This window comes from Lutjanus erythropterus, chromosome 19 (genome assembly GCF_056507025.1).
Source record: "Lutjanus erythropterus isolate fLutEry1 chromosome 19, fLutEry1.hap2, whole genome shotgun sequence".
In the NCBI taxonomy this organism is placed as follows: domain Eukaryota; kingdom Metazoa; phylum Chordata; class Actinopteri; order Lutjaniformes; family Lutjanidae; genus Lutjanus; species Lutjanus erythropterus.
The window spans coordinates 12,770,353-12,784,360 of record NC_139335.1 but is presented as its reverse complement, the minus strand read 5'-3'; the positions used below and the strand labels follow the sequence as shown (position 1 = coordinate 12,784,360).

General features: G+C 40.9%; 2 protein-coding genes across 2 annotated transcripts; both read left to right on the top strand.

Moving 5' to 3' along the window:
- The first annotated feature begins 4,352 nt into the window (after nucleotides 1–4,352).
- Nucleotides 4,353–8,610, top strand: btr02 (bloodthirsty-related gene family, member 2). Its single transcript, XM_084744370.1, has 7 exons — nucleotides 4,353–4,483; nucleotides 6,198–6,468; nucleotides 6,806–6,883; nucleotides 6,972–7,223; nucleotides 7,397–7,544; nucleotides 7,645–7,671; nucleotides 7,892–8,610. The coding sequence occupies exons 2-7, from the start codon at nucleotides 6,199–6,201 to the stop codon at nucleotides 8,434–8,436; spliced, it is 1,320 nt and encodes a 439-aa protein (XP_084600496.1). The 5' UTR covers nucleotides 4,353–4,483; nucleotide 6,198; the 3' UTR covers nucleotides 8,437–8,610.
- Nucleotides 8,611–10,458: 1,848 nt separating this feature from the next.
- cldnk (claudin k) lies at nucleotides 10,459–12,372 on the top strand. The gene has a single exon (XM_084743629.1). It carries the CDS (start codon nucleotides 11,453–11,455, stop codon nucleotides 12,098–12,100), a length of 648 nt encoding a protein of 215 aa, XP_084599755.1. The 5' UTR covers nucleotides 10,459–11,452; the 3' UTR covers nucleotides 12,101–12,372.
- The last annotated feature ends 1,636 nt before the right edge of the window (nucleotides 12,373–14,008 follow it).

Sequence of the window (14,008 nt, the reverse complement as noted above, 5' to 3'; positions counted from 1 at the left end):
ATAAAAGTACATTTTATGGCATATTTTTGGATAATATCAGACTGTGCAGGTGTACCAAAACCCTTTAGTGTAGTCTACACTAATAAAAAAATAAACATTTATAACTTAAAGAAGTCAGTGTCTGGGCTGCCTTAAGTTGACTGAATGTGAAAATACAAGTTAAGTTCATTTTGTAATGATTCAAAATAAATTAACATCGTATTAATTCAGTTGTACATAAGAAAACATGTTCAATTACCTTAAGATATTAATTTGAACCAACAACTCTTCAGTAAAGTAGCAAGTTTTCATCATATATGTTTTCTTCAAACTATAAAAAAAAAATAGGGATCTCACGAGAGTTTTGTCTCTCAAATAATCTACGTTGGATCCACATCTGTTAATGTGGTGATCATGTTTCTTAAGAAACTTTAATGAATTGATCAAAATTTTTACAGTACAATCATTCAATTCACCATTTCAAGTCAAAAGACTTGAAAGACAAGTTAGAGGAACCTATGTTTATGAATTCTGAAATGTTCTAAAAAAATAAATGGAAATTTTTAAGTTTAATTAACTAGAATAATTAAAACATGTACAACATCTGAATTCAAAAGTACAGAAAAATGGCAAAGTACAACTTGAGAGAAATGGTTTTAACAATATTACTCACCTCCTGTGTTGCTGTGTTATCTCAGCCGGTCGTCTCGTAGATATCAGGGCTGCTGTTAGATGATGAGTCGTGTTTAGTGAAGCCTTCTTATACACTTCACACTCTGAGGAGATTATGAGGCTACCAGCCAATGAACTGCAGGGCCCTCATCACACACAGACCTCTCACATTGTGTATGGAGCAGTATATACATTAGGGATTGGCTGACAGGCAGTTTAGGGGATATCTGAGCTGAGGCTGACGAGAGCAGACACCTGACAGTGGAGGAAAAACAGGTCACACATTTTACAGCATATGAGCCAAACTTTGTATGAAATCAGACAAAAACTAACATGTTATTCATTAGACAGCATTAGACCCTTTATTAAACCATTATTAGACAGTAATTAGGGAGACATTACAACAGGACTGGACTGTAAACTACAGTGGAATCACGTATCTGCTTACTGAAATGTGCAGTATAGGCCCAGAGCGGTGGGATTTTCTCAGAGCATGTCCCATGATCCTCAGTATCTCCCCACCACCTGCAATATTATGCAACGACTGCAGCCAAGAACATACGAGCGAGAACAGCAGCAGCGTTCCCCTTTCATCAGCAGTCTCTCAGATTGAATTGCATCATGTCTTCCTGAGAATCCCCCCCAGACACGGACATAAAAACACACACCTGGTCCATTCAGCTGAGGCTTTACTACAGCTTCCCTCTGTAATCTATTCCATTCACACACACACACACTCCCCTACAGACACACACTCAGGACACGTGTATGGACACACACTCTCGCTTCCTGAGGTTTATTTACACTCGCTGGCTCTCTCTCAAAAAGACTTTCAAATAAAAACATCACAAAACCCCTGTGTCAGCATCAGAGGAAGAATTTCATACCAATATTTCTACTTTTATGACCTAATTGTGAGTTTCTGGTATGATCATTTAATCCTTCTCACGCACTGCAAACCATGAAAAATGATGAATGAGCTACAATTACCTGGTCATAGGGCTACAACTAATGATCATGTGCTTATTGGTTAATCTGTATACTTATTTTTTCTAATGAAACCACCAATCATTTAATCTACTGAGTTCTAGATATTAAAATAAAAAACTATGGCCAGAATTTTGCATTTGAGCATCCCCACTCTTTAGTTTGATATTGCTCAAACAAAAGTAGTCTTAATGCATAATGTTTCCTTCAGGCAACAAACAAACAACAAGAACTGAACAAACAGACTGCAAACTCTCTTCAGGAGCTTCTCTCGTTCTCTCCCTTGTTTGCAGGTTATCTCCCCCACCTATCCGCCTCTCTCCCTCTCAGTGTGCCTGGTGTTTGTGTGGTCTGTCCTTTGTCCAGGTCTCTGTGGTGGAGAGGAGGTGGTGCAAACTGAAGCGTGTGTGGTTTGTGATCTGACCAGTTTAAGCAGTCATGATTTCAGTTATGGCTTCTGATGATAATCAGTAACACACAGTGTAGAGGGTCAAATGAAGTGCACTGTATCTGTAGGCCTCTTCCAAATTTAATATCGTCATAGAAGAAGTATTGTGTTTAGACAAACTGAAATAACGGCTCCATCTAGTGGTGGCAGATAAAAGCAACAGCAGGGTCAAACAATGTTTTACCTGTTAAACCAGCGTCCCAGGATTATCACTAAGGTTATTACTGGGTCAGTATGGTGCTCATAAAAATGCTGGATGGATTAGAAAACACCAGGACTGAAGTGAGTCTTGAAATCAACAGCAAAGGCACAAAGAATTTGTTCAAAAACTTTAGTGAGAATGAAAAATGCTTCTAAAACAAATTGTCTCAAACCATCCAGGAATTGAAAGTGAAAAAACAGACTCATCTGGCCTCTGTAGTGCCTGTTAGTCTTTATTTAGATCAGGGCTTCTCAAAGTGGGGTGCTCGGACCAAAGTCGGCCCACCATAATGTTTGATTTGGCCCACCAGATATTTCTAGCTTTAATTAAAAAAAAGACATAAATTGTTATTTATGCTACTTTATTTTTGTTTGTGGTCTCCTTTGTCTCGCTCACCTTTCCTGTCTACCTTCACCTTCTTGTCCAATAAAGGAAAAAGCCCCCAAAATAGTTTGAAAAACTCTTTAAATAGGATCCCTAATTATTAATTATTTTTCATAATCTGAGCAGACAGGTAGAGCAACTCTTCGTCCAGGAAGTTAAGGGAACCTGAGATCTTAGTATCATTTTGCATCTATCAGGTGTCTGCTTTTGGCTCATGGCACAACATTAAGTTAAAGTTTTGGCTCTTGATGGAAAAAGTTTGTCCAACCCTGTTTTAGATATTACAAACAGTCCATGTTCCCTCACAGACAGCAGTGAGCACAAGTTAAACCTGCCTCTTTGAAGTCCTAGAGTAGCTCTAATCCTTCATCAATCCAGAACAGGGTATATATGAGTATTTTAAGATAAAACTATGCAAGTCACTTTGAATTAAGACAGTTTAAAAATGTGTTTTAGTTTGAGACTAGCTATGGGCCTTTAATATTTTATTTTATCTGATAAATTACTTCTTTATTAATTGGCCCACACCCACACCATTGTCACCTGTCCACCCTGACGGGCGCCCTGGCCATGGCACGAATGTGAATTTTGATGTCTCACCATGAAATATGAGATGTCTCTGCTGTCGACACCTGAGACAAGCTTGCGCCTGACGGGCGCCTGACCTCGCCGCAACTGGTTTTAGTATACATGATCCGACCTGCACCAGATGTTTGATTACAGTCCCGTCCTGAACATCTAAATGACAAATACTGCAATAACCATAGCGCCACCTACTAGCAACAGGAATTGACATGTCTTTGAGGCGCATCTCCAAGCAGGTTGATCATATCCACCTCAAATCTGGTCAGAAAGACCTTAAGATCTTGGTAATGGTGTACTGTGAAGATTTTGACATATCATCAAATGGTGTTGCCATGACGGCACAGCAATGGTTGATGTTTCGCCAAAACACAGGAAGTTGGATTAACTTCCGTGTTGAATCTGCCTGAAACTTCACATGTTCAATAGTAGTACAGGCCTGAACATATGAAATGAGTTTTGTTGATGAGAGGGGCCCAATGGCTTCGTCACACCCTTTAAATTGCATTCCCGGTGGCATGTTTCACCGACATGAATGAAAATCAGTACATACATTTATCATGACCAGATGCAGAAAAGTCTCATGAACACAAGTTGGCCATTCTGAATATTGGGGACAATTTTGGTGCTTCATATTTTAACGAACTCCTCCTATAGAAATAATCTGACTGACTTCAAAATTACTTTGTGCCATCTAGACTACTGTGTGATCAAGGGTAATTAAAATAATAAGTGAGACAATAATAAGCTCTGTTTCATCTCTTTTCAATGGGTATAGAATTTATTTTTGCTGAGCATACTCTGATTAAGAAGAAAAAGAATACAACATGGTGATAATTACTTTAACAATGTAACTGTAATAATTGCAATACTGTGGTACTGTGTTTAGATTTACAGTAATCATACTGTGAAATGGATTTACAGCAACTTACCACCTCCTTGTTGTCAGTTACTGAAAGTTTTAGAGCATTCTTGTCACAGTGCAGAGTCCAACATTTCCTGGTGTCCTGCTGTAGGTTAGTTGCAGCTCAGATAACATTCAGGGTGGAGTCTCAACTGAGAGTTTCACCGTCTAAAGCACTGCCCCTTTCCTACACAACGCACACACACACCTTAGAGCACCTGTTGAGTGTACACCGTTTGCAGTAGCTTTGTATTATTGTATTTGTTTTAACCAGGAACTGTGAATAGAAGCAGTGGTGTTATCTGGACAACATCAGCTCTGACAGGTAAGACCAAACTTGCCTCTGTAGATATTTTTACATTTGTTTCTGTTTCACTTTTGAAAAAAGAAAAAGAAGAAATCAGACCTGTGACTCATTCACATGTTGCATAACCTGTGAGTTCCTACATTAATGTCAGAGCACAACGAAGTCAGGACAAAACTCACATGAAAGATAACATTAGGATTTCAGCCGCTTCATTAGCTACTGTTTTGTGTTGACTTCTATGTGCTGTAACTCCCTGATGACGTAACAGACTATTTGGTTGCTACCTGTTTGACTACATACTTTACATCACATCTTTTTACTTGGCTTCCGCTCTCTGTTAATACATAATTATCTCACCTTGATCACAAAGATGTTCTTTTTAATTCTGATCTCTGTGACTGTACAATGAGAGGGACACCGTGATAGAAAATAATCTGAGGGCTGGGAAGCTTTTCACCAGTGAAATGAAGTAGATTAAATAAGAATCACACGTCCTGTCCTTTGTGTTTCATTACGTAATATGAGAGGAATGTCATTCCGCTCATGTTCTTGAGTGCCTGAGATTGTGAGAGCTGCATGGCTGAGCTATGAGCTAATATTTGAATTTTCACAATTCACTGTTAATGCTGCTTCTTTGAGTGGCCTGTGGCTGATACATTTATCAGAATAAGAAATACTTTGTTGATTCTCAAGAGCGAAATGTGTAACAATATATGCAACACCGGTCAAAAGTTTGGACACATCTTCTTGTTCAATTTTAATATTTTTCTACATTGTAGATTAAAACTGGAGACGTCAAACTGTGAAGAGTCACACTGCCTTCTGCACTTGCAATCAAAGATTTAATAACAATGCTATTAAAGACGGTGTGTGAGAATCTTTTTGCTTCATCGTCTTCTACCTACCTGTCCACCTACAAGTGTGTAAAAGTTTTTGCTCTTCAGTATTTTTGATTCGTCATGGGAGTCTCCTTTGCACACTTACCATATAATGTGAACTGCTTCTCATAAAAAATAACTAAAAAGCATTAAATGAGAAGTGTGTCCAAAGTCTTTACTGGTACTGTATATATATAAAAAAGAGAAAACAAGACATAGGAAAATAACCAAATAAGAAAGACAAGTGGGAGAGAATTCCTACACAAAATTATTGTAATGATACGTCAGTAGTGCAGAGTTGAAATAGGTATGAATCATGGGTTATGGCTGCTGACAGGGAGGAAATAAGTCCAAGGGCCAATGTGTTGATTGTCTGACGCTGTGGGAGGAGAAGACTGATGGCTTTAAAAGACACCAGTGAAACAGTGATGGAAGGTACATTTATTCAAGTAGTGTTGTTCTTCATCTGGGTGGGTTCCAGATGAATCCCTTGGAATATAAAAAGGTTCTCGGTTGTGAGTACCCTTAAAAGGTGGAAAGGTTCTGGATAGAATCCCCAGAGAGGATTCTGGGTTAAACCATTACACCACAAAAGTGTTGTCAATAGAACATCTCAAAGGGGGTTCTGGATGAAACCTTTCACAGATGATTTTAAGTATAACCGTTTATGTTGGATTCTAGGTAGACCTCGGAGCGGTTTGCAAGTGGAACCTATATGAAAGGTTCTACCAGGAACCAGAAGTTGTTCTCCGATGGGGACAAGCTCACAGTCAAACTTCAGCCAGAGAGATGTTTGAATTTAGAAAAAACACAGAAAATTCTTTCTCACACTTTGTTGACTGTCATTTTCACAGAATGGCCTCTACCATCAGCCTCCTCCCGGAGAAGCACTTCCTGTGCTCTCTGTGCCGAGACATCTTCACCAGCCCAGTGACCATACCGTGTGGACACAGCTTCTGCCTGTCCTGTCTCTGTCGCTACTGGGCCCGGCACCAGTCCAAATACTGTCCCCGCTGTAAGAGAGTGTTCGCCGACAGGCCTGACCTCAGTGTCAACCGCATCCTGTCTGACGTCTCGGACAACTACAGGAAGACTCGACCACCAAAACCACCTGATGACGAGATGGTACTTCATTGCATCTTATCATTGTTATCTTATTATATGTGTCATCATCAGATAATTAAAGGGATAGTTCAGATTATTTGAAGTGGGGTAATATTAGGTATTTATTAATAATGTATAGTATACAAATTGCTGTGGACGAGGTAAGCAGCAAAAGATATTTTTAATAATAAAAGGTCCACCTAAAAAAAATCAGACTTCCTTTTGGGGGTGTGCCGACCGCCATCAACTGTCCATCAGCTACACTGATTATCAACAGGTAGCTCAAACCCACTGCAAAAAATCTGAACTATTCTGTCAATTAATGCAGTATTTGTATGTGCTTATATCACTATTGCAGGTTATAGATGTGGACCAAATGACTCAGGAAAGGCTGCAGAAGATTGAAAGGCTGAAATATTCCCTCGAGCTCCAAAAGGTGCGTTGAAGACTTTTTAGTATCATTAAATCTTTGGGTTTTTTTTAAATATATTGTTGAATGATGATGCATGATGGTGTCCAATCAGAGCTCCTACCTCAGGGAGGTGCGAGAGAGCCACAAGGTTTTCTCTGCCCTCGTGAATGCCATGGAGAAGAGTCACAAAGCGGTCGTCGCAGCGATCGAGGAGAGACAGCTGGAAGAGGAGAGGAGAGTGGAAACACTCGTGGAGGAGCTCAAACAGGAGATCGAGGAGCTGAGGAAGGATACTGGAGCCGAGTCTGATCCTCAGATTCCTGTAAACGGTGATCAAAGTGATGATACAAAGGAAGTTACTGTGGTATGCACCTTTACCTTCTGTCCAAGTATGTATATAACAAACATTGCATCCTGGAATTTTATCAATATGACATTTGACCTGTGAGATGTCAGAGGAGAATGGCTGTCGTGCGAAGATGGTGAAGCCGTGACACTGGATACTGTCAGTGAAATGTCTTTGTTTATGTCACGCAGAACATTGTGTCCACGGTGTGCCCCTCTCAGATGAAGGACTGGTCCAAGGTTACCATAGAAACTGACCCTTGTGTCGGCGTCACCAGGCGAGCACTGTCAGATATGATGGAAAAGATAAAGGTAGAAGTCAACAGGCTCTCAAAATCTGGTTAGTAAAGCAGAATTTTATCTTTAATGTATTAAATCAGTATTTTAAAATAAATACAATGAGATTAATGGCTCTTTTCCCTGTTGCTCTTCTTTGACAGAACTGAAGAGAATAGAGAAATACACAGGTAAGGCTTAAAACAAATGACTATACAGAAATTATTAGGGGGTGATAAAAGGGAAGGGGTTGTTTATTTTTTATTTTATTTTTAACTTTTATCTCTGTGGTTAGCGCTGTTGCCCCGCACTGAGGAGGTCTTGAGATTGAATCCCACTTTGGGAAGGATCTGCTAAAGATGACCGTCTTGTTTGACCCGTTCTTGACCTTTTCCCCTCTCTCTTTCTTAGTGGATGTCAATCTGAGCGTTAAGACAGCACACCCATTCCTCTCCGTGTCAGACGACAGAAAACAGGTGAGACACACGGACAAGCTCCAGGAGGTACCAGACCATCCCAAGCGGTTTGACCGTGTGGCAAACGTGCTGGCCAAAGAAAGCTTCAGCAGCGGGAGGACCTACTGGGAGGTGGAGGTCGGGGACAAGATCGAGTGGAACCTGGGTGTTGTCAGACAGTCCATAAACAGGAAGGGAAAGTTCACTGTCAGTCCTGCAAATGGTTTCTGGACTTTAAGCCTGAAGCCTGGAGGCCAGTACATGGCCAACACGTCTCCTGTCACCCCGCTGGCTCTGGAGCAGAGACCCAGGAGGGTGGGCGTGTTTCTGGACTACACAGAGGGACGGGTGTCCTTCTACTGCGCAGAATCTGGAGTCCACATTCACACCTTCACAGATACATTTACTGACAGGCTCAGTCCATTCTTCACTCCCGGTCGCCTGCATGGCGGCAGAAACGCTGCTCCTCTGATCATCTCTTCTAGTTTCTGTAGCATCTAAACATCACTGGATTTATAAATCTTCAGTATAAATAAAAAAAGTCACACATGTGCAAGTTACAAACCTTCAAGTCTCAAGAAAGTCCCAAGTTACTGCGCAGAGATTCAAACCAGTCGAGTTGAGTGGTTGCTAAGGTCAAGCAAGTCACAAGTCAAGTCATATAAAATTCTGATGATCTCCAACATTTAAAAGACAGTTGTCATGAAAAATTGATAACTGTTGCAACCTTTTTGCACTTCTGACTGACTGCAAAAGACAAACTTTGACAGTTGTTGAGCCAAATGTTATACTATTTTCAAATGCTCTTGTTGTTGAACCATGTTTTATGTGTGTTAGTGCAGTCAATTTAAGAAAGATGTTTTAAATATAAGTTTCTATTCTACAGATATACAGATTTGTTGCCTCCTTCTTGCAGTCATCCAGCAGATGGTGCTATTTGTTTTATTAGACTGTCATAGGCTATGCTCCACCCATTGGACATCCAGTCCTGCCTCCATCTGACTCCTTTCTGCATGCTACAGTAAGGGGTTATTGAAGGTTTCTGACACCTGGACTACCCCCTTTCATGATAGCTGCCTCAGGAGTTGGCCTCTGCTGGTCTGCTGTGTACTAGTAGGTTGCCAGGTTTGTGCGCAAGTCCTTTCATGTTGAGTTGAGTCCTTTATCCATGTTAGTCAAACAAATCTCAAGTCCTCAAATTTGTGACTTAAGCCTGACTTGAGTCAAGTGATGTGACTTGAGTCCTCCACCTCCGATATATACAGTTGTGCTTGTGATTATCTTTTCAGTATCAAACCAGTGTGTCAAATGTATTTATTTAGTCACAAATCCATGAAAAACTACAATGAACCACATTTTCCCCGTCAGAACAGTGAACAAGAGGTTGCATAAGGACTGACCACTTGCACTCCAGCAACTTCAATGAAACCCATAAACAGATTGAAAAGGACAGAAGAAGAAAAGAGAAGGCTCTCATAAATGAACAAGTGAGTCCAAGTCGAAAAAAAGAGGAGAAAATAGGTTGCTGAGTTGGATGGATGCGAGGGGCTGCAGGGTTAGGACAGAGGTTGACGAGGAGCAGGGAGGGAGGGCACAGTGGAAACAGCAGGGCATTGTGCTCGTACACCAGGCACTGGGAGACACACACTCAAACACATTCACTCATTCACACACTGACACCGCCGTGCACACAAGCGCATGCTTCTGCCCACTGCCGCACAGACTCGCGCTGGCATCTCGGAGGGCAGCCCCATCTCCAGTCCAGTCCTGGGTGTCAAAGCTGATCGACCTCTGAAGATAGAGCCTCTCCCTCTGCTCTCCAGCCTGCAGTGGACCCGACTGAATTCTCAGGGCTGAATTCACAAATCCAGATGTCCCAGCTGATCTGACCAAGCAGAGGAGGAGCGACGCTAACCTGTGGGCCGAGGGGAGCAGTGAGAGGACTTCATTTGCGGTAAATATCCTTGAAAATATCCTTGATCAGTGCATTAGTGGCATGTCCAACAATGTCAAAAAAACATTTGACTGAAAAACAGATACATTTGTGTGAAATGTCATGAGTTTAAGTAGTCCCCATGGAGGCCGGTGTATGAAATTTCTCGTCTCATTGCAATTTCCCATCATGTGGACAGAAGAAGTAGTTGTACCAAAGACTGAACTATCAAGACTTCATAAATTCATTAATTTATTCATTCAATTAATTTATTTTGTTATGAACAATATTTTTTAAGATATTTTGCCATAATATAAAAGGGTTCTTGGTAGAACCCCTTGAGCATGTAGATAAAACCCTTGGAATATTAAGAGGTTCTCAGCAGAAACTTCTGTGTATGTTCCGCAGGTGTGTTCAAGATAAAATCCATGAAATACAAAAAGGTTCTTGGTACAAAACCTTTGCGATATAAAAAGTCCCTATGCAGGACAGGGAGTGTGTTCTAGAGTATAAAAAGTTCTCGGTAAAACCCCCTCAGTGGGGTCTTGTAGGCGCCTTTAGAAGCTGAAAATGTTCTGGATAGGGCCTTCAGAGAGGGTTCTCAGTCGAACCATTACACCATAGATGGGTTCACTGTAGAACCTCTCATAAGAGGTTCTGAGTGGAACCTTTCACAGATGCCTTAAAGTATGAACCTTTATGTTAGGTTCCAGGTAGAACTCCCCAATAGGGTTCCATGTGGGCCCTTAATAAAAAAGGTTTAACAGGGCCAAAATGGGGGCAAACTGAAGAACCCTTTATGGTTCTAGTATCTGGTCTTGAGGATCCATATGATCCATAGTTACCTGCCCACTTATCAGATCTAATAATAATCCCCTCAGATGGATCTGCTGGATGCATGTTTATCTAAAAGTGGTCCAAAGCTTGACCCTTTGACCTGTTTCCATCTGTCCTTGTCATGAAGAATCCCTGGATTGATGGTGCAGGGAGGGTTTTGATTCACAGAATTGGTAAAATGTGGACACTGAGAGCTGTGACAAAGAGATGACATGTGTCCTCCTGGCCCACTCTACAGGGCTTCATGAAAGATGCTTGTGTTCAGAGTCTCCTCATGTTTTTCTGAGATAATCCACTCACCCGGCAAGGCGTAGCTCGACACCCACAGCTGTGTCAAAGACGGCTATTCTCTGCGCTTCTCACTGGAATCCACTAAACATGGGCCTCCCAGCCTGTTTCCAAATATTTATGATAAATATATGCTCTGCTAGTCTTTCCATGTTTTACAAATGTGATGCTTGTTGTTGTGAGTAGTAAGAAGTTATAATTATGTTTGTATCTGTGAGTTTTACAGAATTGTTTGTGTGATGAATGAGAAATGTATTTATTTTGATAATTTTCTGAATTTCAGGATCACCTATTCCTGTTGGGCTGAACTCTGCGACACCGTCGCCCAAAGACTGAAGAACCAGTAGCGGAGCACAATACTTCCTGTTCTGTCTGACTGTCACATTTCTGTGTTGGACTATAAGAGGGACAAACAGAGACTGAAAGAAAGTCCGTCTGATTCAAATAACACCTTTCACGATGGCGACCACAGGCATGCAGTTGCTGGGCCTCATCATGTCCATTGTGGGCTGGGTGAGCGGGGCGATAGTCTGCGCCATCCCCTTGTGGCGAGTCACTGCCTTCATCGGGAACAACATAGTGACGGCTCAGATCATCTGGGAGGGCCTATGGATGAATTGCATCGTGCAGAGCACAGGTCAGATCCAGTGTAAAGTGTACGACAGCTTGCTGGCTCTGCCCAGTGACATGCAGGCGGCCCGAGGCCTCACTGTGCTCTCCATCCTGATATGTGGCCTGGCTCTGGCTCTGGGCGTCTTAGGAGTCAAGTGCACCAAGTGCATTGGTGTAAACAGCCTCAAGGCCCGCATTGCTCGCATCTCTGGTGCCCTTTTTGCCATCGCAGGCTTCCTCTACCTGGTGCCCGTCTGCTGGACGGCCCACTCCATCATCAGAGATTTCTATGACCCACATGTGGCGGCCCCACACAAGCGTGAGCTCGGCCCAGCCCTGTACATTGGCTGGGGGGCTTCGGCCTTGCTCCTCATCGGGGGATCTCTGCTCTATGCTGGGTCGAGTCCCCCTGGGATCCCCGGCTCTCCCACCTTCAGCAGTGGAGAAAGTAGTCCCCGCAGGGCACCTGCCACACAGGTCAAAGGTTATGTTTAAGTTTCCAAAATGTCTGAATGCCCTAAAGTCCTACAAATATATCCCAAACAAACCCGATTCCTTTCCTTTTGATTTTGCTTCTTGTAATTATTTTATATTTAATTGTATACCAGTTTGCTTTTTTCTCTGAAGAGCTGCAGGAGGCTGTTTAGGGAAAATTGAACTCATTATTTCATTATTTCATACCTGATATCCTTCAATAACCTGTTTGTCTGTCTGTCAGTGTAAAATACAATAAAATGTCCTCCAAATCCTCTTCTGAGGGAAATAAATGGTGTGTGTTCACATTTGTATAGTAGTTTTAAAAGGAAAATCTTTGTTTGGCTCATTTATGTAAACACTACTTGTGGTTCTGCAGAGTGGAGAAGAACAATAGAACAATGGGGATGTGTGTACATTTGCTTGTGGCGCCATATTGTTGTGGTGTGTGTGTGTGTGTGTGTGTGTATGTGTGTGTGTGTGTGTGTGTGTCTGTGTGTGTGAGTGTCTGTTTGTGGTCTCCATCTCGTATCTTCCATCTACTCTTCTGCGTCTCGGCTACCCAGTACCAGGGACAAAGAAAAATATATTATCTTCCTTTCACAACACAAAAATCTTGAAATTTCTTTAACAATGTAAAAAAAAAAGTTGAAAAAGGCGACTGCTTTTTATCAAACTCAAACTTTTCAGTTTTGAAATAAACTAAATCAAGTTTTGCCAACCTATAATCTTTTGTTGGCCTATTTTACTTATAAACTTGAATCTTTGATACCAATACCAAAACATGTATTTCATAATTGCTTCACAGTGAGCTGTGAATTTGTTTTTATTTGGGTGCTTGAAAATGTAATGGTTGCAACTGAAAATTAAATTATTAACCATTGCTCACTTTCACTTCATTTTTTGGGGTTTCTCAAAGTCAAAGATTCAAGTTTATCTGAAGAAGAGCAGTAAAATGTCTCAGTTAAACAGTATTAGTAGGTAAAACTTTTTCAAAATTTAAGAGTTTGAGGCTCAAGACTAAAACATCCATTGAAGCAAGCTACCTTTAGAGGTTGTGGTTTCTCAACTTTTTTATTTTTACAGTGTATGTAAAAACATTTCAAACATATACTCTCAAAGTTCAGAAAACATTAAAGATTTTTTTTTAGTTTTGAGCCCAACTCAGAATCTTAAGTTTTTAAAAAGTTTTACCAAGAGATAATCTACTTTTCTTCAGATAAACTTATAAACAATTTTGAGGTACATTATCTCAACAAAACTTTATTAGTTGGTAGAACTTTGAATTGGGCTCAAAACGCAAAAATCTATTGATGTAAGTTGCCCTGAAATTTTGAGTTTCCTCAACTTTTTTCATATTTACACTCGGCTCTTTCAGCACAGGTGATCTAAAAGCACCCCGACCTCTTTGTCAGAATCATTAAATTCCCTGGTAAAGTTTGTGTATCCCACCACCTATCTTTCACATTTCAACTTGATAATTATATATTTTATAAAAACATATCAGCACTCAGAAGTTTGAAATGGCGGTCTGTCAGTGTCTGTCTGTGTAAGCATGTAATGTGGGATGTTACAAGCCACAGTGGAAAAATCTTTATTCATGAGACATTGTTCAGATCCCTCACATTCTGTGCTCCTTCACTTTGAACTCAATGATTATTATCCATTCAGAGTTTCAATTTCAGTGAATTAAAACCGCTGGAGAGCCTCTGACTATACTTGTTTTACATGCTGATGTGATGCTCAATGTTTTTTTTTTTTTTCTGAGATAAATTTCTACATAGAAAAATACCCTGGCCTCTGCTTTCTATCTGCTGTAAACAGTAAATTTGATCACAGTTGTGCAGGGCTTCAGGCTCCTTCAGTGTTTGTTTCTATCTGTCCAACAGCAGAGGACAAAGCAGCACAATGGCACTTTATAGAGCATTA